Source organism: Micromesistius poutassou, assembly GCF_964030765.1.
Source record: "Micromesistius poutassou genome assembly, chromosome: 16".
Classification (NCBI taxonomy): domain Eukaryota; kingdom Metazoa; phylum Chordata; class Actinopteri; order Gadiformes; family Gadidae; genus Micromesistius; species Micromesistius poutassou.
Genome location: NC_140286.1, coordinates 11,672,817 through 11,700,195, shown reverse-complemented (window position 1 = coordinate 11,700,195; position 27,379 = coordinate 11,672,817). Strand labels below are relative to the sequence as shown.

The following is a 27,379-nucleotide window of genomic DNA, read 5'->3' as shown; positions in this document are numbered from 1 at the left end:
TTGTAGTTTGCACGTCGTACGAACCTATTGTCGCCCCCGATGCTGAACTAGCATGCCAGGGTCGCTGGCGGTGCTGATGAAGGGACCCGAGAGGGGCCGCGGTTAGATGAGGCCAGGACAGGGGAGCCTGTGTCCCAGGCCGGCGTACCATGCTGCTGGTGGAGAGGCTGGGCCGCCGGCAGAGCCCCTGGCTGTGGTGGCTGTGGTCGGACCAGGTGGCCTGGTGCAGCGCCTGCGAGGACTGTGAGTGTCAGTATCTGCAGCTGGAGGAACCTGGTACGTCTCAATTGCGATTCCGATGCGATACGCGATGAGGGGAGTCTTTGTCTGATCTAGGAGTCTGGTAAACCGAATTTAAAAATCATGATTTTTATGTTTATTTGAACACTGAGCGAGTCACAAAAGTGAACACGTTTTGCATACTTTTATACTACATTTGCAAATACGTGACCGGTGTCCCATTTGGTGGAAAGCGAGAACAGACACAGGCCATGTCGGCAGTTTGTGTGCGTCATGGTGTTTTGCCTGGGTCCTGGCTGGCACCCTCTGGTGTCAGAGGTCGAGATGGGAGTTGTGTGATTTTGGTTGGACTAGATAAAAGTTTGTGGCTGCACCTGCGGTGTGGAATCCGGGTAGGGTTGGCGCGTGATCTCCTATTGTGCTCTGCTCACACCCCCTTCTTCTTCATGTGCTCTGTTTCAAGGCTTCCCAGGCTGGAAGTAGGACATTTGCTTTTAAATTTAGCTCCAAAAGCCCCCTAGGCTGTAGAGAGCAGCTCTGCACTCTGAGCTCTTCAGGCATCGGCGGTGCCAAGAGTGGGCGGTGGCGGAGAGCAGAGAACTTCCTCTCTCCCTCGCACTCTCCATTACAGAGAGCATGTCAGCAGAGGATCCATCGTCTTGATGGGGCTGCGTGATTTGTGTGGCGCCGGCCCTGCAGGGCTGCATGTCCAGCACTTTATCCCTTAATGCCACTGCAGACGGCACAGTTGCTGATTTTGGGCAAAGCATCAAAATCCTGACCCAATTCACGGTGCTGGGTGCGGTTGGTCATGCAGCTGTTGTGTCTGTGCCCTGAGCTGTGAGTGTGTGCCATAACGTGATGTAACTCAGCGCGGTGTGATTCACAGACGAGCCGGCCAGCCCCAGCGTGGACCGCGAGGTCACTTCCATCCCTGCGTCGGCGGTGATATCGGTGGCTCCGGCCCAGGCCACCGTGCCCCCCAGCCCAGCCACACCCTCGCCTCTCATTCGACGGCAGCTGTCACATGACCAAGGTAAGAGCCGTTTGGGCGATTGGCGACCTGTGTGGCAGCGACCACAGAAGGGCTGTAACGATTAGTAGATTCAACGATTAGTCGGGTCAACAGACAATGTATTGATCAAATTTTGATCATTGATTAATAGTTTAAGTCGTTTGTCAATTACTGCTAATAAACATCTGCTGCTCATTGTTGCGGTTGGGTTTAAATATTTGGTTCATGAATCATTACCAAAGGAATACTTTAGATCATCTCGGCTGCGTCTCAGATAAAGCAAGCACATTTGAGACACTAGACATTGGCAACTTTTGATGGCAGTTGCTATTATTCATAGACATTTTATTGACAAAATGATTAATTGATCAATCGAGAACATATTCATACGATTGAGCGACTATGAAAATAATCATTAACTGCAGTCCTATACCGCCCTCAATGGTATGTTGTCAGGCATACAGCTGGCTTTACTGTACTGAAGAGAGACCTCCTTTGGCAGACACCCAATCTTATACATTCACGATCAATATACATTATCCTGTGCCAAGTTGCAGCTATGCATCTCAAACGGGTTGTTTAATCTCTACTCCTTAGTCTAAAACTCGCTCCCTACCACGCTGCAAGGGAAGGTCAACTGCTCATCGCCCTCCCGGGGGACCCGTGTTTGCCCTCTGTTGGAAGCACTCATGCCGAATTCATATTGCAGTAGTGGTCTCTGCTGGCAGTCCCAGTTGTTGACTTTGCGAACAAGCCAAACACAGGACAATCCTATTAACTGGCTGGCACCATATCCGCCCGTAAGAACACGCCATCAACGTACATGGGCTGAATACTGAGAACGCAAACGGCTCTGTGAATTAGTTTCACTGCCTGCATTCTCATTTACCCTGCGGCCATACAAGTGTGTGTTTTAACGTGTGTTTTATGTGTGACCTTTTCCAGAGTCCCTCAGAAATGCCCTGCTGGAGTCTGACGCCGCCTCCAAGACAGAGCGCTCCAAGTCTTATGACGAGGGCCTGGACAACTACCGGGAAGACGGAGGAGGGTGAGTGTCCCTGGGGATCTAATCACAGGCTCTCATTGGTCCACACGGAGCCGGTCTGATGTAATCTGCCGTAACTGCATTTGTTTATTTACCTCCTCCCTCTCTCCTCCCCTTCAGCCGTGCCTCTGGGAAACACATGCCTAGCTTCCGGGGCCTGAGGAAGGTGAGTGTCTTCAGCTATGAAGGATGGACTGTTAAAGCTTTATTCTGATTTAGATGCATTGTTTGTAGCTCATGCCAATGCAAATCATAAGTTGTGTTTTCCAGGAAGCAACTTTGTGTAAAGTATTTAATATCTTCACTGGCTTTCTGGAACAACGTTGGTATCTCCCTAGTGTGTGTTTCACTCGCTCTGCTGTGCTTTGGTCGTGATGTTGACTCATTCCGGCTGTGCCTTCACGTGCAGACTCTGGACGGTCACAAGTCTGACGACTCCAGCTCGCGGCGGGACTCCTCGTCCGATATCTTCCCCGACTCTTCCAAAGAAGGCTGGCTCAACCTGCGTCAGCTGCTCACGGATAAAAACAAGGTGCGTTCACGGCTGCGCGGCCCACCGCCACTACCGTGTAAAATCTGGATCAACCGTCCGGGGAGTAACCCTTCCTTCTCTCCTCCTGTGTCGTGGGGCAGCGCGTGGGCGGCGGGATGAAGTCGTGGAAGCAGACGTACGGCGTGCTGCGCGGCCACTCCCTCACGCTGTACAAGGACAAGAAGGACGGGCTGTCGCACGCCTCCTCGCAGTCGGACGAGGAACTGCAGCCCATCTGCGTCAAGGCCTGCCTGATCGACATCTCCTACAGCGACACCAAGCGCAAGAACGTGCTGCGCCTCACCACGTCGGACTGCGAGTACCTGTTCCAGGCGGAGGGCCGCGATGACATGCTGTCCTGGATCCGGGTCATCCAGGAGAACAGCAACCTGGACCAAGAGGTAGGGTTCCGGGGGGGGGGGGGGGGGGGGTCGTTGACGAGATCGTAGTATCGTATCACGGCTGTACAGACGTTTGATCATGGGACATTGTCTTGTGGAGAGACAGGTCGCTAAATGTTTTTACACTGCCAAATATGCCCGTCTTATGCTCGCCTTTTCCCGGCATGGTCCATGCTTTTACACTGCCCGAGGTAAATTGCCTTTTTGCGCTACCACCCCAATATACCCTCCCAGACCATACACACATTGGCGGTTTCATTCTGTCCCAGGAGTCCCAGGAGTGGGACTTGGGTAGAGGTGTCGCTGCGTTGTCTAGACAGAGACAACGTGGTCAGCAAAATAAAGAATATTTTGCCGTTTTTGCACTTAGTTAATCGCATTTGTAGCCTACAGTCAGATGTATACTCATTCTTGCATGCGAGTCTCTTGAATCATAAAAAAATAAAAACATTTGTAGTATGCAAATTATTCTAAAGAGATCTACTCTCCGTGCGTAGCCCCGCCGTCTCCAGTGAACCAAGAGAGCACGCTCCGTGGCGACGGGGGATTTTACCCCCTCGGTTTTAAACCGGCAAGGCAGTGAAATTGCTGGGCCGTGACCGAACAGGCTAAAAAAAACGCCTACTGTTGGCCGTGTTGGTTTGGATTTGGTCTGTAGTGGGAGTTAATATAAAATGAAGACCTTGTTTACACAATTGAATTTCTGTCTACCAGACCTGTAGTGTTTCAATATACCCCTTAGGTTGGTTGTTATTGACTGATGGTTTACAGCCTGTTAGACCAGACCGCAGCATGAACACGATCTTCCTGTCACTTATATTGCTTCACGCCGCTCATACTGTCTACTTGTTTGATTGATTACACTTGAACATTTCAGAACACTTCGTTCACAAGCCAGGACCTGATCAGCAGAAAGATCAAAGAATACAACACTATGATGAGGTACGGAGGAGCAGCCGCCACCGCCCCCTAGTGTCCAGTCACGGCACCGCACCTTTATACTGACAAACGTCCACCTTATTCCTCTGGTTGACGTGTGATTCACACCTGTTGCAGTGCACCAAGCAGCCGATCGGAGCCCTCCCCTAAGACGTCCCGCCAATCCCTCAGCCTCAAGCAGGCCTTCCTGGGGCCCAAAGGAGAGGGCAAGGGCCACAGCCCCCACTCCCCCAAAACAGGGGACGAGAGACGCTCTGCCAGGGGTAAGGGACAGCTGTCACACATGGTGTTGTCTTCTGGTTTCAAGGGAGAGGGGCTCCCCCTGAGCTGACTAACTCGGGTCACGTGTGTTTCCCACCACTCCAGACGACTCCAGCCCACCGCGGGACCGGGCCAGCTGGAAGATGGGCATCCCGGGCCTCATGAGGAAGCCTTTCGAGAAGAAGCCCCCCGCGGGCGCCTCGTTTGGGGTGCGGCTGGACGACTGCCCCCCCGCACTCTCCAACAGGGTGAGTGACTGGTCTCCCCCGCTACGATCGTTAATGGGGGGAGTACTGGTGTGTTTTTGTTTATGTCAAAAAATCGCATACATCTGCACATTGTATGTTTTCGAGGTAGCAGCCTCTAGTGGCCGGAGTCTGAGCTATGTTTATAGCTGGATCGTTTTCAGATGGTTGCTGTTTTCTGAGGTTTTCCCTCGGTGGGGGTTTAAGTGGACCACAATAAAACAATTTACAGAGTCATATTATATTATATTATATATATATTCCCGGGAAGGATTGTATTTTCTAATGGAGTAAATCGTTTTTTATTTTTTTTTATTTGTTAATGTAGAATGCATCCGGCTCATGAGAGAACCATTCCACAGCTCCGTTGTTGGTAAACCTCTTCATGTCCCCATCCATTGACCCTGCTGTGTGTGTGTGTGTGTGTGTGTGTGTGTGTGTGTGTGTGTGTGTGTGTGTGTGTGTGTGTGTGTGTGTGTGTGTGTGTGTGTGTGTGTGTGTGTGTGTGTGTGTGTGTAGTTTGTGCCCCTGATCGTGGAGGTGTGCTGTAAGGTGGTGGAGGAGCGGGGCCTGGAGTACACAGGGATCTACAGGGTCCCCGGGAACAACGCCGCCATCTCCAACATGCAGGAGGAGCTCAACAGCAAGGGCATGAACGATATCGATGTTGAGGAGGACGTGAGTACACACATGCGCACGCACATGTATGTATGCATGCAGGCACACACACTCTCACACGTACGCACAAACGTAGGACGGCATCAGTGTCCCATTTAGTCACACAATATTGTAGTCTTCAAAATATACAATATTTTCTTCTCACTCTTCTTTCTCTTTTTTCTTTTTTTTTTCTTAATCTTAGAAATGGCGGGACCTCAATGTTATTAGTAGTCTGCTGAAATCCTTCTTCCGGAAACTTCCAGAACCTCTGTTTACAAATGGTGAGGCGCTGTCGATTCTCAGAAATATTGCAAAATGACTTTATAAGCAGCATAACGTTATCTTATTGGTGTTTTGCTGGTGCTTGTATTTTTCCCTGACCCTTTTCTACTTATTTTTCTCTCAACCCGTAACAGAAAAATATGCAGACTTCATCGAGGCGAACCGAGCAGAAGAAGCGGTGGAGCGGTTAAAAGAGCTCAAGAGGCTGGTAGGTGGACCAGAACCAGCAGCATCCCCCCCCCCCCCCGTCACCCCCGTTCTCCCCCTGAAGGACTAACACCTGCTCACCTCTCTCTAGATCTACGAGCTGCCCGAGCACCACTACGAGACCCTCAAGTTTCTCCTCATCCACCTCAAAAAGGTTGCGGAAAACTGTGAGACGAACAAGGTAGGAAAACTCTTGTCTACACGGTCCGTAGGCCCACAACTCTGGCTTTGGGACTCAGTTAAAAAGAGACTTTGAGACATTGCACACGTTTCCACCTCGAAACCCCCATCTCTGAACCCCCTGTGGTTGTCCATCCGTCCAGATGGAGCCCCGCAACCTGGCCATCGTGTTCGGGCCCACGCTGGTGCGCACCTCGGAGGACAACATGACCAACATGGTGAACCACATGCCCGACCAGTGTAAGATCGTGGAGAACCTCATCCAGCAGTGCGACTGGTTCTTCAGCCAGGAGGCCCAGGATGAACCCGATGTACGTACACCTACACCTACACCTACACCACCCCACTCCACATACACCACCCCACTCCACAACCCCACGAGTAGAGATGAGCGGTTACATCTTAGCGCTATGGCGGCATACAGATTACGCAGTTGGTGTCGCTGATTGGTTCCAAGTCATACATTTGTCTTATTAATGATGTAACTCGGCCAATCAGAAACCACGATTGTATTAACCTGTTTGTCATCACAAACTGGACTTACACCAACAAGTCAAGCTTGTTTTTAGAGTTTGATCATTCTTGAACGGTCTGCCACATTTCTTTTTTTTACTGCATATACTTCCTCCAAGACAACGACACACAAACCCTCTCCGAGGTGCTCTCCCCACGCTCTCCTTGTATTAAGTGTGTGTGTGTGTGTGTGTGTGTGTGTGTGTGTGTGTGTGTGTGTGTGTGTGTGTGTGTGTGTGTGTGTGTGTGTGTGTGTGTGTGTGTGTGTGTGTGTGTGTGTGTGTGTGTGTTGTGCTTCCGCAGACCTCGGCGGAGCAGGAGAGCACGGTGCAGTCCCAGCCCGTGCCCAACATCGACCACCTGCTGTCCAACATCGGGCGCACGGCAGCCTCACCAGGGGAGGTCTCAGGTACGTCCCCCCCCCCCGCCCCCGTCCGCAGCGTAGAGACATCACACGCCAGCCAGACACGCATTAACCTCGCAGTTCTATAGACATGCTTTTTTGTTTTTCATGAATGTGTGCTTGCTAATAGTAATGATAATAATGATGATTATGATATGAGCTGATGACATGTTCTTAACATGCATTTGAGACTGGCTGTTTGCTTCGATCACGGGCAGTGTTTTCCTAATGAATTTGTTGCACCATTTGGACAATTGATCAAATTAATTTGCAGTACTCCAGGCATACGATTCTTCTCTTTAATTTGAATTCAATTTGTTGAGTTTGATTTATTATTTGGTACTTCTCTATTTGTTTTCTCCACCACCCTTCATATTTCTGTTCCATTCCTGGCTCCAGGCTACTCTTCCTCTTGTCTTATATAGCCTATACTTTTCCTTGCGTTGAGAAAAAAGACGACTCTGTTTCTTTCAGTTCTTTTCTTCCCCTCCTCCTCCTCCTCCTACTTCTCCTCCCTCTCCTCCACCACACATAAACCCGGCATGTTCTTCCCCCCCCCCCAAACAAAATGAAAAAACAAAAACATTCAAACCAAACAGGGAAAAACCCCAGAACCACACCGAGCGGCCGTTGTGTTCCTAACCCATTCTGACCTGTTCCCCCTCTGTGTGCAGTGTGTTGTTTCTCTCCCCTGTCCCTGTCAGGCACTCACTCCCTCACCCACTGTTGCCACAGGCCAAGTGGGCGGAGTCTATCACTCGCTGATGTCACTGGTGGACTCTGTAATGTCCGCCGTGGACAGCTGGGACTGTAGGAAGAAGGACGAGTGTTGTACCCAGTGTAGCTGCCTAATCTGCCGAAGCCCGCGGCGGCTCTTGTAAAATTGGGATGGCAGGAGCGCAGAAAAGAAAGATGCGAAAAAAAACGAAAGAAAGAGAAGTCGATGTTTGTCATATATCTCTCTATATCTATATATATATACATATATTTTTGTTCCTGTGGTGTGCACGATGTGTTTTCTATTACCACCCGCCGTGAACGGAGGCGATACAGAGCGATGCTGCTGCACTTTGTCTGAAAGCCCTTCTGCTGTCTCTTGTTGTCTCTAAAGCTGATCGCAAGGACGAGTAGCATGGTATGGTGATCCCCCGGCTCTCTCGCCCCCGGTCACGTGACCTACTCTGTGATGGTTGTCTGGGAGACGGGGGAGGGGGGTGTGGGGGGTCTACTGTCCAGTACACATGTGCTTGCTTACACACACAGACACACTCACTCTCTCTCTCAAGTAGGACATCAGGGACTGATACATGGCTCACTGGCGTGCGAGAACAAACACTTTAGTCACACACTGTGGTCAGCTCGGTGGCCACGCGTTGACGTAACGCAGACATAGCCATTGGTAGTTAGTGACCGCTCGGCTGGCTGTCGTCACCTCAGTTGCCGTTGTGTTTTTAGTTTTTTTCTGTTGTTGTTGTGTTCCGTCTGCTTGTTTTGGTGTTTGTGGCATCTTTATAAATATATACACGAGGATATGGATTAAACCATTCCTCAGGATGCTGGGGTTCCGACCCCAAACATCCGCGGTAACATCCTCACACACCCTGCCAACTGTTACAGGATCACTCTTGTCTACCGTCTCCCCCGCGCTCCCGTCTAAACCCACGGCACATGACTCTAACCAGAGTTTAGTCTGCTTCCTGTTTTTGACGACTGCTGCTGGTTTTGCGTCTTTGTTTATCATTTGGATTGGCGGATGTCATTGCGCTATATTGTTTACTCCCGGTGCTTGGCGAACAGCATGCTTTTAATGCTCACTCCCGGCGTCCGAGACCTTTTGAGTTCCTCGCTGTGTCCACTCATTTACTTTACCTTTTTTTTGTACGTGGCTTCGTGGATTCGTGGTTGAAACGTCCGCTAGAGAAAATGTCCACCACCTGTGAGCCCTGTCAGGAACCGACCGCCAGTGCGTACAGACACTCCTGTGTCCCCACGTCATTGTAGATGACCTGCTGCACCACATAACGCACCCAAACATCCACCCATAGGCCCCCCCTCGGCCCGTAGAGACGGACCCCGCCAGGGAATGGGTCCTCTTTTTGGTGGGCCGCTACACGCAACGCTGCCATCCCATGTTTGTCCGTGACGTGTCGTCTTGTTCCATGGAAACGCGAAGCATGAGCTGCTCTCTGGTCTGCCGTGTCCACTGTCGGGCTCTCGTCTCCTCGTCCTCCATCTCTTCCTCCTCCTCCTCCTCCGCCACCGCGTTGCAGTTCACACCGCCTGTCTGCACACCTCCTCCTCCTGCTCCTTCACCGCCACCATGGGCCGGTCTATACAACGTGTTGTCCCGCTTTCCAGCTGCCGTCATCACCGCTCACTCTCTCTGTGTGTGTGTGTGTGTGTGTGTGTGTGTGTGTGTGTGTGTGTGTGTGTGTGTGTGTGTGTGTGTGTGTGTGTGTGTGTGTGTGTGTGTGTGTGTGTGTGTGTGTGTGTGTGTGTGATCTGCAACCTTTCCATCTGCCTCTGAACTCACGCCTCTTCCTGCTCTTCTTCCTCCTCCTCAACACCATTCCCACCCGTCCACCCAGGCGGGGTTGAGTTCACTGACTGCTCTTTCTTCTCTTTACACACAGATTCAGCATGCAGTGACTCCTCCAGATCCAAGGTAGGCGCTGTTGTACACTTAATACCACAAGGTTTAGTTTACCGTGGTTGCTGCTTCCATTTTTCCAATTTTCATCAAAAATGAAGGGAACTGGTTTTATTTAGGCTTCATCCAAACTAAGGGGAGCTGAAAGTTTGAATGAATTTAGTATGTATGTGACGGATATATGATGTATAACCCTAATTTCAAGTAAACCTCCTGGATGTCCCCCTCTCTGGGTAGCCTACATTAGAACCATCCCTGGCTGTGTAACTCACTGTGTGTGTGTGTGTGTGTGTGTGTCTGTGTCTGTGTCTGTGTGTGTGCAGGGCCTGTGGGGCACTGGGAGGGACCAGTGTAGCAAGGAGATGCTGCGCTCCTCCTTCTTCGTCAGCCGCAAGCGCAAGAAGCCCAAGACCCAGCCCAGCAGCTCCGACGACGACCTGGACGCCGTCTTCCCCAAGAAGGAGCTCCCGCCCTCGCCCTGGTCCCCCGGGGGGGCCCCGACGGGGCCGGCGGAGGGGCCCCGCACGACGGACCTCGTCGACGCCCCGGACGGGCGCGGTGGCGGCGGCGGCGGCGTCTCCCAGGAGGAGCGAGGAGACGACGACGACGACGACGACGCCGTCAACGGCAAAGACTCGCGCTCCAGCAGCCTGCTGTCGCAGCCGTCCCCGCCGGCGTCCCCCCGGCGCGCCTCGCCCTCCCGCTCCTCCTCCCCGGCGCCCCGCATCCTCCCCTCCCCCTACGCCTCCCCGCCGCACTCCCCCATCCTGGGCTACCCCACGGCGGCGGACAAGGCGCCGTCCCTCTACGACGACGCCGTGTCGGACCTGGGCACCATGAACAGCACCAGCTCGCAGGCCTCGGGGCCCCGGGCGCGGCGCGGCCGGGCCCCGGGGCCCCCGGCGCCAGAGGCGGCGGAGGTGTGCTCCATCACGTCGGACTACTCCACCACCTCCTCCATGACCTTCCTGACGGGGGCGGAGCTATGCGCCCTGGGCCCCGAGGCGGGCTCGGTGTCGGGGAGCCGCGGCGGCGGCGGCGGGGACGAGGACGCCGACGACGAGCGCAGCGAGCTCATCAGCGAGGGGCGGGCCATGGAGACGGACAGCGAGTGCGACCTGTGCGTGTTCACGGGCGGGAAGGAGGCGGGGCCGGCGGCGGTGGCGGCAGAGGAGGAGGGCCCCGCGGCCGACCAGCCCCCCGGGGCGCTGCGGCCGCTGCCCTTCCACCGGCTGATCGAGTGCGACACGCTGTCCCGCAAGAAGGCGTCGGTGGCGGCGGCGGCGCGCCAGAAGACGGACAGCGAGTCGTCACTGGACACGGCGGCGGCGCCGCCGGGCGAGCCGGGCCGGCTGTCGCGCGTCACGCCGGGCCGCTCCACGGGCAGCCTCAGCTCCTCGTCGCGCAGCGAGTCGGAGAAGGCGGAGGCGGCGCCGGCGTGGCGGCTGAAGATCACGGAGCGGCTCAAGTGCCGCCTGCGCACGTCGGTGGACGACATGTTCGGCGTGGGCGCGCAGCGCGTGGCGGAGGGGCGCGCCAAGAAGAAGAACATCCGGCGGCGCCACACCATGGGCGGCCAGCGGGACTTTGCCGAGCTGTCGGTGCTGGGCGAGTGGCAGCAGGCGGGCTCGCGCGCCGAGCTGTCGGCCGTGGACCGCCTGCGGCCCAAGTGCAGCTCGCAGGACTTCTCCATCCGCGACTGGATCGCCCGGGAGCGCCACCGCACCAGCAACCCCGAGGTCAGCCTGGACCTGGCGGAGCGGCAGGCGGAGCACCAGGCCGCGCTGGGCCGCGCCTCCGCCTCCGCCTCGGAGCTGCTCCTCCCGTCCCCCCGCCGGGAGGCCGCGCCCGGCAAGAGCCTGAGCCTGTCGGCCACGGCGCACCCCCACAAACTGTCGGGCGCCCAGGTGGTCCAGTCGCGCTTCTATCAGTGCCTGTGAGGGCCCCCCCCACCCCCCTCCTCGTCAGTGTGTGTGAGTGAATATGTCCGTGAGGCGTGTTGTCTTGGATCTTATTAATGTCTGTGAATGAGCATGTTGTACAGAACACGTGTAGGCCCATGTGTGGCCTTGTGTCTGTGAGGGTGGTGTGTGTGTGTTTGTTGGTGTGTGTGTGTGTGTTGTGTGTGTGCGCCTGTGAATAATGATAACCGCGCACACAGGGATTGTGGATCTGTTTCATTGTCTGGCATGGGAGAAGATGTGGTTTCATATAAAAATGCTATTTTTTTTTTCCAATGACAAGTGACTGTGGGATGTGGGGGCAGGCGAGTGGCCCCCGGCCCCGCCTTCGCTCCAGATCCCAGTTATGCTGATCCGAGGGCCTCGGGCCCGTCGTGTATTGAGTCAAAGGGTCTGAACGGTGATGTTGAAGATGGGCTTGTGGAAACGGTCCTTTAGTGGGTTTGATGACTAGGTGCTAGGAGTAGGTAGCAGTAGAAAAGGAATAAAAACATAGGACTGGAATCTAGCGATGCAGAGAAGCGTATATATTTTTTGTGGAGAAGGAAAGCGGTGGTTTGAGTCGGTGAGTCGTGGGTGTACCAAATGAAGAATGTACAGACGTGCTTGCTGTAACGCTGACTAAAAGCTTTAGTTGCTTGTGTTTTTCAAGTGTACATATCATTTTTTTTAATTAATTTTTTCTTTCTTTCTGTACTTGAAGTGTATTTTTAGTTTTGGTACGGGGGCCACACAGGCTCCCCCCTGCCTCGCGGTACAAGATGACGGGAGACACTGGACATGGGAAATACTGTTTATAAATCCAACCCCCTCTCTCTCATCTCAACCCTTCAACCCCCTCAGAGCCGCGAAAAACGCCTCTGATGGCAACGGGGTCCGCTTTGGGGGACGAGTCGATGCGCCCGTGAATTCGCACGCTCGTCTGCCCCCCTGTGGCCGAAGTTTACGCCCGATCGGAGAGGAAGGAAAACACCCGAAAACATGAATAATCAAGAGAAAGAGAGCGATAGGAAGTGCCTCTCGATGAAATGTTAAGTGTGCCATAGGGTCTTCTGTTGGGATACCTTTTTAAAGATGTGAACTGTGAATGATTTGTATTGTGGACACACACGCGCACACACACACACACACGCAACAAGTGATTTAACTCAATGCCGAGCTTCCATTCCTGAGGCATTCCACTCTGGTCTTAACATGTTTTATACTCAATTTTATTTTGTTTTTCCATTTTTGGGATTTTAACAGAACTTGAATTTTAAATATTTGTGTAAAAATAAGTAAGTTAATTGTGTATATAAATGCAATGTTTTAGCTGCTTTTTCTCTTCATATCCATAGATTTTTAGCGGGATTATTGTTAAGTATACAGTATTGCCAGGTGTGGCTGGACAGTGAGAAAAGGTACTGGAGGGCCCGGCCGACATGCATAGGGCCCTCCGCTGAGCTGGACCATTTGTAACCAATCTGTGGCCCTCTCCCGTAGGGGAGGAGTGGGGAGGGACACAGCCTTCGAAAACACTGGAAATAAACCTTGTCAATGGCACACGCGTCTCTGGTTCTTTATTGGGATGAGGCCAATGGAGGCTCCGTCTGATCGCGTCGCATCTTAACTGGAGCCAGGGTTCTTGTTGGCCCCTGAGGGCCACAAGCGACCCAACTAAACCTTTCCGAGCGGTTCTGAGACGTTCAGACAATCGGGGTCGGGGGTCACTTTTAAAAATGCTTTATGTACAAGTTGCGCAATCACACACAACATAAAGACTTGAAACAGTGTAAGATTTTATACAATTTGTACAACAGCTGACTAGAAACTCACGGACGTTACTAACAAGTGAAGTTGGGAGCGGGTGGAGTTTGAACACGGATCGAAATAGATAACGAGTCAAGCACCTCTTCTAATCTTCTTGAAATTTTCTTTGATTGTTAAAATAAACCAGGGTTGCCAGATTGAATCGTGGGTTCTTTATAATGAGCACACCCACATTAAGGCACGGTGACTAAAATAACACCACAGATCAACCAAATATCAGGACAGGAAAACATTTCATCGGTTTTCTCGGACACATTTTCGATTCGGAGCAACATGACGCATCATCCCCTCATTTTGGTTTACGGTCCAAGTTCATGTCGCCAGACGACATCTGTGCATATAGCCAAAACACGACTGTAGGACAACACATTTCCACACAAAGAATCACATACCAGAAGCCATAAACACGATAATCAGAAGGGTTGTGAGTCAACAGATGCTGTCAGCTTCTTAACGAGGTCGATCTAAAAGATAAAGTCGAGGATGAGAATCTTCACATGGGGATACGTTGTGCTGTAAAGCATTCTTCTGGATGTGTGCAGTAGTGTGTCTGGGAGGGGGCGGGGGTGCGGAGAAGGCCTCAGACATGATTGTGTTGTTCCTCTACTCAGCCACCAGGGGGAGCACAAGAAGACGCTCCTCCAACACTAATGTCCATGACAGAACAATTACCTATGGGATCTATTCAACACGTGGGGCGTACAGCTGTACCGACTGGTCCCTTGTCATCCCATGGAGGAGGAGGAGGAGGAGGAGGATGAAGAAGAACAGGGCCCTTTTTTTGCACATGCATGTACTGCGCCTCAAAAGTACAGCTACAAACCACAAGGGGGCAGCAAGTGGAGTGATGGATTTGAAAAGGGAGAAAGAGGAGATCGGTTGCATATTGTGCTATAGTAGGTGACCGTCGCGCGGAGACGGGGGGAGGGGGCGGGGTTTAGTCTTCGTCTTCGTCCTCGTCTTCGTCGTCTTCAGATGGTATGTCCGGCAGGCGGAAGCATTCCTCGTAGAAGTTGACCAGCGTCTGGCTCAGGTGCCGCCGGGTCCCCTCGCTGTGCAGGAAGTGGCCCTCGTCTGGGTAGATCTGCATGGAGGTCCACGACCAATCAGAGGGCGCATGTGAGGGAAGGCACTCGGCCGTACACACGCTTTAAGAATAATACTGTAGTAGACTTTTAATGCGTTCTTCTAAATACTCAAAGACCCTTTACAGAGTGAACACAAAATAGAAGAATTGAATAAAAACAATTTGAATAAGATAAAAAAAAAACAGAATAATAAAATAAAAAGATCAACTAGTATCAAATAAAATAGGTAGCTCTAATATTGAAATAGGTAGTTAAAACGTTAGGAATAGTTTAAAGAGGGGGAGAAAAGGGAAGGAGGTTTTGTTCAAACTTCAATCTTGAAAAGGTGGGTTTTGAGGGCCTGTTTAAATTAACACACACACACACACACACACATTTGATTTGTTCAAGTGTTACTTTCACTTTCTTAAACCAGCAAACTCCCAAACTCTTGTAATATTTGTATTTGCCTCAAGAAACGCATTTGAATGAAAGGTGTTCCGACACCAATTAAAGCAAAGGAGAAATATTGAATAATATTTTGCTACCGTTTGAAATGTTGCATCAGCTCAGTAAGCGCCAACCTTTCATTATTTTAATGAAGGACCTGACAGCCTGTCGTCGTGGCATCACACATCCATAAGGAGTGATAGCGCACACATTACGCTCCTAAACCCTGCTCGTAAGGAGACGGCGGCGGGCTCCTCCCCCGACGGCGGCGCTCGTTACCTGGAGGCTGTAATTGCTCTTCTCGCTGATTAGATGGCTGATGAATTTCGCCGAGTGCTGGAAGTGAACCTTTTCTGTGTGGTGCGACAGAGACAGACAACACATTAAGGGGTGTGTTACAAGTAAACACACCCACACACCCACGCGCACACACATACTAAAACGTTAATTTTCTGTCTACTCCCCCCCCGCCCACCAGCCGCCAGCCGCCAGCTCAGTGAGGTAAAAGGGTAGTTACCATCAGCCGTCGGGTGGATTATCAAGTACTGCTTGTCCAGGAGTCGGCCGGCCCGCAGCGCCAGATTAGACATCTGGGGGAAACAGAGAGTCCTGCTCACACTGCACTTTATCAAAGGATGCAGAGTTTCACTGAGGCTTCTGTTCTTCGGTATGTTTAACAGGCCTTCAGGCGCTTGTTGGAGAGGATACCTGATATACGCGAGACTCCGTCTTTGGCGAGCCCAGGTAGCGTTCCGAAAATGCTGAGGCTGTGGTTTTGAAAAGAAGGGGAAAAGATCAATCAAATGTATTTCTGAAACATCTTCGTCTTGTCTCTTGTGTAATGCCAGGAATCAGACATTGCTCGACGATGGCAGAGAGGGAAATGGTTTAGACAGGTATACAGACAGTATGACGGGAGAGAGGGTAATGGTTTAGACGTGTACGTGTAGAAGTGTACAGACAGACTGTATGATGGGAGAGACGGTAATGGTACAGACAGGTGTAAAGACAGACAGTGTGACCGAACAGAGGGTAGAGATACAGACAGACAGTGTGACAGAACAGAGGGAAGAGATACAGACCGACAGGTGTACAGACAGACAGTGTGACGAGAACAGAGGGCAGAGAGATACAGACAGACAGGCGTAGAGACAGACAGGGTAGGGGTATCGACGGACCGTATAACTCAAAGTCTGTGATGGGGGAGACGGCGGCGCCACACTTGAGCTGCGTGAAGTCCTCCGAGCTCAGCAGCATGGTGGCCAGGTACCCTCCGTACACCTGAGGACAGAGAAGAAGAGACGCTGGGGTGGTGAACCTGGTCTGCTGCACACAGCACACACACGCGGTCACACCCCGGCTGGTGCATAGGAGGAAATGCTTGTGTGTTTGAGCCAAGGAGACTATTGTACATCACCCCTCTGGTTTGGATTTGTTGTATTTATATCATCCATTCATATTCATAGCAGAGGGAGATAGAGACGCAGACAGACAGGGAGATAGCATGCAGGAGACAAGGTTGCACTCTCTTCCATTACCTTTCCGAACACACCCATCCTGGTCTTATCGATGTAGGGCTCTTTGGATATGAGTCTGGAAACAGAGGGAGTAGAAAGAGATATATTCAGTCTGGACACCGTGTGAAGTTCTGAAAAACCCAAACTTTCTGCACAGAGAGCAGCCACCAGAGGGCAGCTTCTGACAGGAAGCCAACAGAGAAACCCTAACCTTTGAAGCTCCACCTGTCAGCCAGCATCAACGTATTAATCAACTATACTGTTGCCAGCAGCCAGAGCAATGGAGACCCTGCCTTAGCTGAATCTCAGAAGCGAGGCAAGTGTGGGCTTGGTGAGTACTTGGATGGGAGACCAACTGGGAACACTGAGTTGCTGCTGGAAGTGGGGTCGGGTGGTATGAACGTCTTTACTGTACCGACGGCGATATATTGTTTCACTTCTTATGACAAATGTACTACTTGTACTAATGTACTACTAAGTCGCTTTGGATAAAAGCGTCTGATAAATGCCCTGAATGTAATGTAAATGGTGGCTAGTAGGTGACACTCTTCCCTCTGGCCAAAGCATCGATCCCGATCCCCCAGTGACGGGGACACTGTGCTGTGGAAGGTGCCGTCCTTCGGAGGAGACGTAAACCCGAGTTCCTGACTCACCGGTCATAAAAGATCCCAGGGCACTTATAGCAAAGAGTAGGGGATCCCCCGGTGTCCTGGCTAAAACTGCCCAACCAGGCTCATTCAATCTGGCCCCCTAATCACTCCCCTGTATAATTGGCTGATTCATTAATTCCCTCACTCTCCACCTCAAGCTGGTGTGTGGTGAGCGTTCTGGCGCCGATTGGCTGCCGTGCATCACCTAAGTGGGTGCTTCACATTGGTGGTGGTTAGTGAGGTCCCCCCTTCACCGTAAAGCATCTTTGAGTGTCCAGAAAAGAGCTATATAAATGTAATAAATTATCATTATTATTAATTACTATAATACACAATGATGATGAATTAAATGTGAACGATACATGGCTGCATTGTATGAGAATACACAACCAAATCCCATTTCCACCTCTAAACTTACATTTACATTTATATTTAGCAGACGCTTTTATCCAAAGCGACTTTCAAGAAGTACATTTTTTTAAGAAAATAATTTCTGTGAACATCCTTACTGTCGGTACAGTAAGGATGTTCACAGAAACAAGTGCTAGGTTAACAATCGCTAGGTTAACCCATTCCCTGTACACAACAAGACAGCTACAACATACAATAAGTATGCTCACTCTAAGTATGCTCACTCTAAACTCACCCTGTACGCACTGTGCCGGGCTCACGCACATCCCAACCCCTAAACCCTTGAAAACACCCCGCTTCGTTGGCGGTTTGACCTTTGCCCCCTGACCCCGGACCCCGGACCCCGGACCTGAGCGCCTCCAGCTGGTCCCGCTCCTCCAGGCGACCCAGTTTCCGGCGGACGCGGTGCAGCAGGTTGGTGCCGCGGAAGCCGCTGCCGTAGCCGTCGAAGCGGATCACCACCGTGCTGTAGCTGCTCACCAGCACCGTGGCCCAGTCCACCGAGAACTGCTCCGTCACCATCTGGCCCCCGGGGGTCCCGTCCCTGGAGGGCGGAGGGTTTGGGGGGGGGTGGGGGGGGGGTGGGGGTTGGTTTGGTGGGTGGTTGGGTGGATGGGGGGGGTGTGTGTGTGTGTGTGTGTGTGTGTATGAGAGTGTGTTAGTGTGTGAGAGTGAGAGTGAGAGAGAGAGCCAGAGGGAGACGTGTGTGTGTGTGTGTGTGTGCGTGTGTGTGCGTGTGCATGTGCGTGTGTGTGTGTGTTGCAAAAGGGCATTTCATTAAATTGGGCCAAAAAACTTTTTCCCTAGAACTGACATGACTAGCATCAGAATATCATCAGAATAACAACTAAGAGAAAATCAAAACACACACGGCAAACTCGGCCCACACTATAAACACTCCAGTTACACCGCGTTGAGTCACTTTCGATATTCAAACAGAAACATGCGCCGTCAAAAAAACGTGAACCAACAGCTACGGTACGCGTGGACGCAGCGGCCCGGACGGACGGCTCCGTGCCGGTACTCACACGAGCAGCAGGAGGGGGTAATGGGCCGTCTCCAGGAACAGTGCCGGCTTCAGGATCTGCATGGTCAGCACTGCAGAGGCGCAAGGGTGCATGCGTCAGTGTCAGGTGTCAAACCACCTCTGGTATCCATGCCGACGCCGCATCCTCCACTCCTAGGAGGATGCGTTGGGGACGGATACAGCAGGTCTGTGTGTGTGTGTGTGTGTGTGTGTGTGTGTGTGTGTGTCTGAAGGTGATCACGCACAGTAGTCGTCGATGGTGATGGTCTGGTACTCCACCCTCGGCGTCTGCATGTTCTGGTAGGTGGTGTTCACCTCCTCGTTGGTCTCCACGTCCAGCAGCTCTGGGGGGGAGGGACGGGTGGAGAGACAGGGGGGAGAGATGGGGGGGAGGGACGGGGGGGAGAGATAGGGGGGAGAGATAGGGGGGAGGGACGGGGGGGAGGGACGGGTGGAGAGACAGGGGGGAGAGACAGGGGGGAGGGATGGGGGGGAGGGATGGGGGGGAGGGACGGGTGGAGAGACAGGGGAGAGGGACGGGGGGGAGGGACGGGTGGAGAGACAGGGGGGAGGGACGGGTGGAGAGACGGGGGGAGAGATAGGGGGGAGGGACGGGGGGGGAGGGGACGGGTGGAGGGACGGGTGGAAGGTTGGAGTGGAGGGAACGGGAGGGAGACAGGAAGTTAAACACAGGTGTGGCACAGACACACAGGTGATCACCGTTAAGGGGACTGCTCCTCCGGTTGCTGCTGTTCAGAGGTCAGAGGTCAGAGGTCATCAGAGGTGTCACTCACTCAGGTTGTCCTTGGTGCTGTAGACGGACACGCTGGGGATGTCCGGTCCTGCCCAGAAAAAAAACAGGAGGAAGTGTAGAAATATGTGTCAGAAAAAACGGATGCACGGCTTTTAGATTTGCGCATCGATTTATACATTATGCCGCTGGGGGTGTGGGTCTCCAACGGTGTCACGACCCGCAGTAAACAAACCCCCGCCATTAACAACACCGTTTTCTCTCTCGTTTATTTTTAGCCTCTCCCTGTGTGCCCAGCCCCCCACAACCCCCCACACCCCATCACCCCCCCCTCCCCCCGGCGCCCCGTCCAGCAATGCAGTTCAGCAATGCAGCAATGAATGCTGTTCTCTCCTTGTCTCTCCTTAGCCAGATCCAATTAGTGGAGAGTTGCTGTGAGCTTTCTCCCCCCTCACCCCAGGGGGGCTGGTGGTGTCCTGCCTCGACTGTATACCGGGGTGGAGGGGCGGAGGGGTGGAGGGGTGGAGGGCGAGCGATCCATCCACTGCCCCCCTGGTCGGCTGGTAGACAGGCAGGGAGCACCTTAACGCTGCCCATGGCCCTGGGAGGTGTGGCCACCAGGGGGCGCATTCAGTCACTGGGATCACAGACTAGACACTGAGCTGTTTCTGTGTGTGTGTGTGTGTGTGTGTGTGTGTGTAAGAGAGAGAGCGAGATAGACAGAGAGAGAGAGAGAGAGAGAGAGAGAGAGAGAGAGAGAGAGAGAGAGAGAGAGAGAGCATTGAATGTGTTAGCGACCAGGACAATGCTGTCTGACTGATCAGAGGTATCTTGGATCCAGAAATCCTTGTAGACTAGCAGGACTTCTGGGGGGAGACAGCCCAGAGCCTGGACCTGAACAGAGCTGAAGGACTTACACCTTGTTTCCTGCTACGTTATGTTTTGAGGCTTCCGAAGGCTTTCAGAGGGGGATTTTAATAACTGTATTTCTACAGTCTCCACACTGTTGATTTAATCCTTTAAAGACGCTTTTTTTTTTTTGTTTAATACTGCTGGCCGAGTTTGCATTTGCCAATTACGAGCTTACAGATCCCTGCCTCCAGCAACATGATTGGTCGAAAGAAATTCCCAGATTTGAGCTGGTCTGCTCAAATCTGGTCTAAGGCTTTTGATGTCATTTCTAATGTTTTGTTTCATTTCATTTCATGTGGATCCGAAAATCATATTTGTGAGACTAGATCCAGAAGCAAATGATGCCCTGGTAATATTTTGTACGTTCTATCTACATCTGAAATATATATACATTTTTAAATGTTATTGATATTGCTGGTCAATCTGGTAACACAATGATCATGCCAGTTTGGGGGGGGTCACCTTTACAGTTGAGCAGGAAGTACTTCATGTTGTGGCTGAAGGTGCCGTCCACGTAGCCACACTGGTAATCGCAGGACAGGCAGAGGCGGTTGAAGGGAGGGATGGTGTCAGCGCTGTAAAGCCATAAGAACTACATTAACCAGCAGCCATTAGAACTACATTAACCAGCAGCCATTAGAACTACAGTATAGCAGCCAATAAAACGACAGTAACCAGCAGCCATTATGTAAGGGATAATGTATAGAACGCCGGTCATTACCTTCAGGGCGAAGCAAGACACCTCCGCTTCGCGTCGTTGTCCGGTTCGCCCTGTCGGGGCTTATTTTAAATAATGACCGGCGACGTTCTATACATTATCCCGCTTATTACACGGTTACTTGTGTCTTTTTACAATTACCATTTGTAGTGTTGATCAGAAGAGAAATAGTCTGCAAAGACGTTGACGTCGCTTAGCAACCGAATCCGCAGGGGTTGATAAGTTACCGGACTACTTGCGGAGTGATACGAAAGACGTGAAAAAATCCACTTTCCTCGACAGCGGTCATTATATGCTTAGCAACGGTCATTATTGAAAAATAATTCACCACCAGTCGGGAAGGCCCATGCAAGTGAACGGAGCGTTCCACAGCATTGAGAAGAGCCGTGTAATAAAACAACATTAACTAGAAGCCATCATAACTAAAGGGACTAGTAGCAATTTCACTATTTTTAAAAACAATGTATTTGTGGCTGACTAATAACACAGCCATGCTTGAAACAAGGAAATTCTACCTTGAGACAAATTGCTTGAGCAAGACTAATAGAATCCAAATACCCTGCACACAGCACAATACAGCTTGAGCTTAAATAAGGAGGGTTTCTCACCGGTCCCATCTAATCTTCCCTTTAAAGCCGTCTCCAAAGGACAAGGGGAAGGGTTCAGTGATGTGAACACGCAGCTGGGGAGCGAGACCTACCTGTACAGGTGTCTTCGTTTGGGGTCGTCCTCTGTGCTCAGGAAGTATCTAGAAAAACGACAACAACACATCCCAGTGGTTTGTCCCTCCAGCCGCCGTTGTGACTGTGGTGTACAGATGTAGCTGTGGGAGATGAACGCCTTACATGAGGTTCCGGTGGTGGTTGTAGGCCAGGATGGTGGTGACGTCCCAGTCTCCAGAGGTCAGGGACTGGAGGATGTCTATGCTGGAGTTTGGCTGAGGGACACAGAGGACAACAATATCCCCCTGTGAGTCTCTACAACGCTAGGCCACACCACTGCTTGTTTTTTGTTGTTCTTTACTACAGGGACAACATACGTTGTACATTGTTTCCTATAAAATATAAAATAGATGCCATGCATACAGGTTTGTAGTCAAGACTCATTTCCGCCCCCTGTCCCTGGTTAGGCCTTTACTAAAAGTTACACTAAAAGTTACACAAGCAAAGTTAAACACAATACACACTAGAATACTAGAATACGTTAGAATACGAAACACATTAAACACAGGACAAATAGGGACAAAAACAAGGACAACGATTAATGTGTGTGTGCGTGCGTGCGTGCGTGTGTGTGCATGTTTGTGTGCATGCACATGCATGTGCGTGTGTGTGTGTGGGTGGAGGGGGGCGTGAGGCTACCTTGGAGCTGGACATAGATATGTGGAAGAACTTCCCTCGCCCGCCCTGGGGGATGGCTCGGGTGAGGAAGAACTTGAACCCGTCGCGGGAGAAGAGCGGAGCCTCGTTCTGCAAACAACCCAAACCAAAGAGGAGATAACAAGGGTCCTGTGAGTGGGCTGTGTGTGCACTGTGTATGCTGGTGCTCATGCCTCTGTGAGCCTTGTTTAACTCAAGTATTCCAGTCCAAAGAGGCAGGTGGGAGAGTTGTGTGTGAGTCACCCACCTGCCGGTGCAGCCAGCTCTCGCTCTCATCTTCGTGTTTCTGCGGGAAAACATAAAAAGGCATTTGAAGTGGAGTCAGGAATCAAAGCCATGGTGGAGGTCCAGCACTTCTGGGTGTAAATTCGAGACCACTCACAAACACAGGGATTGGACTTGGTGGAATACACACACAGTGAGTGGAAAGTTACAACGTTTAAAATAGAATTATTCATTGGATGTCAAATACATCATTAAACACATTGATTGTCTTTCAATGTATTTGATATATTTTATCTGACACTAAATGTTTTGTTATTAATCCTAGTGAACATGAACCAAATATAATGGTGAAGTGAGTCAGTAAGTCAGCGGATGCGCTTGTTGTTGTGGCGCTCACCTTGATGCAGACCCCGGTGGTGGCCTCGCACAGCGTCAGGATGGAGTTGTTCTGCGCGCGGTTGAGCCAGTTCACGGCCAGCTTGGTGCTGGTGGTCCACTTCACCATGGTGATGTAGTACTCCCTGCTGGAGGAAGCCACAGGCAGGACTACATTAGCACCGCTGTCAGCCCCCTGAGCACGGGGGGGTGACCCGGAGAGAGGAGAGAGGAGAGAGGAGGGCTGTGATGGTAGGCGGGGACAGGCGGGCCTGTCGTCGCTCACCTGATCCTGGGGTCCTCGGGTTTGATCATCTCCACCGTGTGGAGGGGTCCGTTCAGACTCACCACCTGCAGCCTGATGGTGGGGTTCTCCTCGCCCGCCTGCCACCAGACCGCAGGAAGGACGTGGTTAAAAGAATTACAGTCTACTGGAAGGCTGAGTAAACCCTAGCTCTAAAAATAAATGACAATATATATAATATAATATAATATAATATAATATAATATATATATATATATATATATATATATATATATATATATAATAGTCTACTGAAAGGCTGAGTAAAGCATAGCTCTAGAAATAAATGACATTATTACAGTCTACTGAAAGGCTGAGTAAAGCATAGTTCTAGAAATAAATGACATTATTACAGTCTACTGAAAGGCTGAGTAAAGCATAGTTCTAGCAGGAGAGACGTTTACTTCGGAACACTTTTCAACAACTTTCAACAGTGAATCAACAGTGATTTGGGGGAGTCCTGATCCTTTTAAACCACACACCCTCTACTTTACTTTTTTTCGGTTTTGCCGGTGCTCAGGCAAATGTTGGCACTACAACTACACTACAAATTGGTGGCTGCTCTAATATTAACTGTAATTTTTGCTTTTGTTTGTTCTCCGCCTCGCTGGGTAGAACAATAATAAAATCACATCAACAGCGCTACACCCACAAATTCCTCGTCCTTTATCAAATGCCAAACTCATTTGTAGCTCTGTTGTCATGGCGCTTCATTATTGATTAGCGGCACACTCAACTGTCAAGCGTCCGGGTGTGTGTGGCCCTTTAAGGCCTGCTCAGGGTGTGGAGGTACGGGGGTGGGGGACCTGCCTTGGGGTAGTGGTACTCCATGCCGTTGGGGTAGGGGCCCCCTGTGAAGATGGGGACCTCCATCTTGGGCACCAGGGTGTCGTTGATGGTGGTGTACGCCAGCCGGAGTCCATCGGGAGACCACCAGTGGGCGATGTGCGTCTGGAAGATCTCCTCTGTTGAAGGGACACAACACAGGTGACCTACCCAGTGAAGAACCAAGGTTTTGTCATTTTATTTTGTTAAACCTTTATTTAACCAGGTGAAAATCTCATTGAGGTTTAAAATCGCTTTTCCAGGAGAGACCTGGCCAAGAGGGCAGCATCAAACAAACAGTTTCGTACAAACTAAATCGCAAAATCTTTACACAATTAAAATGTAAGGTTCATGTAAGGATGTCTATTTCAGTGTAGGTTCGTAGTGCAGTGGCTAGTGGGGTGGACTCCGGAAGAAAGATTCTGGGTTCAATGCCCGATGTCCGCAGTTTCTGTTGAAACTGTTACGTAAGGTGTGTTGGACAATTTCAAAATAAATAATAGAAACAGCTTCTGTTTCAAGGCAGAGTTTTTAGGGTATGTTGCCAAATAATAACAGAGAATATTTTTGTCACTTTCTACCTGTAAATCTTAGTTAGTATTTTATATATGAACACCCAAAAAGGTGGTCTAAAAGGTGGTCTAAAAGGTGGTCTAAAAGGTGGTCTAAAACAATATTTCCTAATTACAAACGCCGTTGTGTATCCACTTGTGCGCATGTCCGTCTGTATACAGCTGCGATCAAGATAGAGCTCATCTCCGCCCGGACACCATCTGTCCACATACAACTCTTAAAACAGTGCTCCGTGCCTGATATATAGTCCCCATTAGGGTCCCCGTCACTAAGCGAACACAGGTCCATTATTCATGGTTAACTCGGACACTGTGTGAGTTATGCTCAGCGCTGGCCCAGGCAGGTAAACCACACCGGGGAGCCTCCTGTCTGCCTTAACCAGGCCCCTATAATTCATGTTGTGCACGCGGTACAGCCCACAGCAGCAGCAGGCCCACGCAAAGTTTAAAGGCCAATAAACGCCTGCACAAAAGTAAAAAAATAATTAAAAAACAGGGACAAAGGGAAACACATATGAACAAAAGCAGCTTTGGCAACACTGTGTCAAACTGAGGCGTGTCTATTGTGACTACTATATATATATATATATATTTATGTGATAATAAGCCTTTGTTCCCAGGGTGTTTTTTTACCCATCATGCCTTCTGTCACACGACACTACTCAGTTCTAATGAGTGTAAGCCACACTCCGCACCCAGAGCCACACCAGGTGCGGTCGCGTTAATATTACATGGAGCTGCCGGGCCACATGAAACAGCAAAGAGACGCTCTGTCCTCAAACTAATTACTATTGGATACTGTTGTTCTGTTATGTGGCTTCTGAAACGCAGCAGAAAGCCGCCCGCCACCAGTGTTTTTAATCACCCCTGGGGGGGCTGAGCGGTGGCGGCTGGGGTGGGGGTGGTGGGGGGTGGGGGGTGTTGCTCACACAGCATATCTAGAGCTGGCGTACCCTCCCCTGGACGGCTTACATTGTCCTAATGAGCTGTCACACAGGGATCGCTTTGAGGGCCAACGTGGTTTACTATTTTAATAACGACATGACAAGTAAAACCGTCTGGAACAGGGGAAGCATGGTGTGTGTGTGTGTGTGTGTGTGTGTGTGTGTGTGTGTGGGGGGGGGGGGGGGGGGGGGGTGTGCCTTTCTGTGTGTGTGCGTGTGTGTATCTGTACCACAAAAAAAAAAAGAACATTGAAAATGTGGTTTTCATTGTTTCATTGTCTAATTCTGAGGTTTGACGTGTTCATGTATCAGTTTGAGCAGAGTGTCCCGCTTGCGGTTACGGTGCAGCACTATGCCAACAGAGGGCAGAGGAGATCCACGCAACAGCCTGTGGCTCGCTGGATCACTGGGTGCAGGTAGACAAAGACGCTGTGACAGGGACCGTGCCCAGCCTGATCTTCCTCAGCAAGCCAGAAAATTTCCTGAGTGGATTCACTTTAAAACGTGGCGATCCCATTCTGCAGGTTTGAACTAGCAGAGATAACGGGGGCTGAGGTTTTAAAGGTGAATTGACGAGCAATCATCAGTGAGGGAGGACACTTGAGGGAAACTGAATGATAATGATGAACTTATTACTATAATTCAATTTAGATTCAGCAATCATAGGAGCATCATCAAGGACCTTGGAAAGGAGCAACAGCCTACAATTAATTGTGCAATTTATTTATATATTTTTGCATTGACAGCGAAGGGCCAGACTAAATTGGTTTTGAATTATTTTCTGAAGGTCAAATTAAATAAGGGAGGAAAAAGGTTAGGTTTTAGCTGGAGGAGATTTAAAGCAGCGAACAGGAATGGGAGGATGACAACTCCTACACACACAAGCGCACACACACACACACACACACACACACACACACACACACACACACACACACACACACACACAGCACTCTGGAGCTGTTGTTATCAGCTTGGTGAGAGCAGGTAAACAGACGTGGGTACAGCTGAGGGGTGAGCAGACACACTAATAGACGGCGCATACGATACATATGCACACATGAGTGTTGCCTTGACAGCACCTGTACACAGGCCTCATTAAATAACCTGCAAATACCACGCAGTGCCTGTCTTCGAAAATACACACACACACACACACACACACACACACACACACACACACACACACACACACACACACACACACACACACACACACACTCACACACACATACACACTGACATTTTTTAAACTTCACCTCAATATAAAGATATGACAGCACTATCACTCACCCGTTCACACATGGTCATAGTGGTAACACCGAACCCTATAGCTGGTGTTCTGTGTTGGGGTACTGACCCTATAGCTGGTGTTCTGTGTTGGGGTACTGACCCTATAGCTGGTGTTCTGTGTTGGGGTACGGACCCTATAGCTGGTGTTCTGTGTTGGGGTACGGACCCTATAGCTGGTGTTCTGTATTGGGGTACTGACCCTATAGCTGGTGTTCTGTGTTGGGGTACTGACCCTATAGCTGGTGTTCTGTGTTGGGGTACGGACCCTATAGCTGGTGTTCTGTGTTGGGGTTGGACCCTAACAGGACACCACCTACCCTCTGACCAGTACAACAGGACACTACCTACCCTCTGACCAGTACAACAGGACACCACCTACCCTCTGACCAGTACAACAGGACACCACCTACCCTCTGACCAGTACAACAGGACACCACCTACCCTCTGACCAGTACAACAGGACACCACCTGCCCTCTGACCAGTACAACAGGACACTACCTACCCTCTGACCAGTACAACAGGACACTACCTACCCTCTGACCAGTACAACAGGACACTACCTACCCTCTGACCAGTACAACAGGACACTACCTACCCTCTGACCAGTACAACAGG

At 50.9% G+C, this 27,379-nt stretch overlaps 2 protein-coding genes across 4 annotated transcripts in view; one reads left to right on the top strand and one right to left on the bottom strand.

Annotated features, from left to right (window-relative positions):
• The window catches only part of arhgap21b (Rho GTPase activating protein 21b), a 32,276-nt gene extending 19,220 nt beyond the window's left edge, over positions 1-13,056 (top strand). For all 3 annotated transcript variants that reach the window (XM_084480938.1, XM_084480939.1, XM_084480937.1), the window contains 16 exons: positions 1,130-1,276; positions 2,201-2,303; positions 2,421-2,466; positions 2,710-2,832; positions 2,934-3,233; positions 4,111-4,175; positions 4,290-4,435; positions 4,539-4,681; positions 5,198-5,356; positions 5,541-5,619; positions 5,755-5,828; positions 5,919-6,008; positions 6,151-6,318; positions 6,824-6,929; positions 9,557-9,588; positions 9,897-13,056. In XM_084480938.1, coding sequence (XP_084337064.1) covers positions 1,130-1,276; positions 2,201-2,303; positions 2,421-2,466; positions 2,710-2,832; positions 2,934-3,233; positions 4,111-4,175; positions 4,290-4,435; positions 4,539-4,681; positions 5,198-5,356; positions 5,541-5,619; positions 5,755-5,828; positions 5,919-6,008; positions 6,151-6,318; positions 6,824-6,929; positions 9,557-9,588; positions 9,897-11,513 — 3,398 coding nt within the window. In that variant the 3' untranslated portion in view covers positions 11,514-13,056. The remainder of the gene's footprint in view (positions 1-1,129; positions 1,277-2,200; positions 2,304-2,420; positions 2,467-2,709; positions 2,833-2,933; positions 3,234-4,110; positions 4,176-4,289; positions 4,436-4,538; positions 4,682-5,197; positions 5,357-5,540; positions 5,620-5,754; positions 5,829-5,918; positions 6,009-6,150; positions 6,319-6,823; positions 6,930-9,556; positions 9,589-9,896) is intronic.
• A 1,224-nt stretch (positions 13,057-14,280) lies between these two features.
• The window catches only part of LOC311361340 (A-type potassium channel modulatory protein DPP6-like), a gene marked incomplete at both ends in the record, with an annotated part of 58,053 nt that continues 44,954 nt past the window's right edge, over positions 14,281-27,379 (bottom strand). Inside the window, 18 exons of the mRNA XM_084481507.1 lie at positions 14,281-14,427; positions 15,140-15,213; positions 15,378-15,450; positions 15,569-15,627; positions 16,039-16,141; positions 16,399-16,453; positions 17,788-17,982; positions 18,467-18,536; positions 18,711-18,809; positions 19,260-19,307; positions 20,591-20,703; positions 21,547-21,594; positions 21,692-21,783; positions 22,208-22,315; positions 22,473-22,511; positions 22,848-22,974; positions 23,112-23,209; positions 23,940-24,094. Of these exons, the coding sequence (XP_084337633.1) occupies positions 14,281-14,427; positions 15,140-15,213; positions 15,378-15,450; positions 15,569-15,627; positions 16,039-16,141; positions 16,399-16,453; positions 17,788-17,982; positions 18,467-18,536; positions 18,711-18,809; positions 19,260-19,307; positions 20,591-20,703; positions 21,547-21,594; positions 21,692-21,783; positions 22,208-22,315; positions 22,473-22,511; positions 22,848-22,974; positions 23,112-23,209; positions 23,940-24,094 (1,703 nt within the window). The remainder of the gene's footprint in view (positions 14,428-15,139; positions 15,214-15,377; positions 15,451-15,568; positions 15,628-16,038; positions 16,142-16,398; positions 16,454-17,787; positions 17,983-18,466; positions 18,537-18,710; positions 18,810-19,259; positions 19,308-20,590; positions 20,704-21,546; positions 21,595-21,691; positions 21,784-22,207; positions 22,316-22,472; positions 22,512-22,847; positions 22,975-23,111; positions 23,210-23,939; positions 24,095-27,379) is intronic.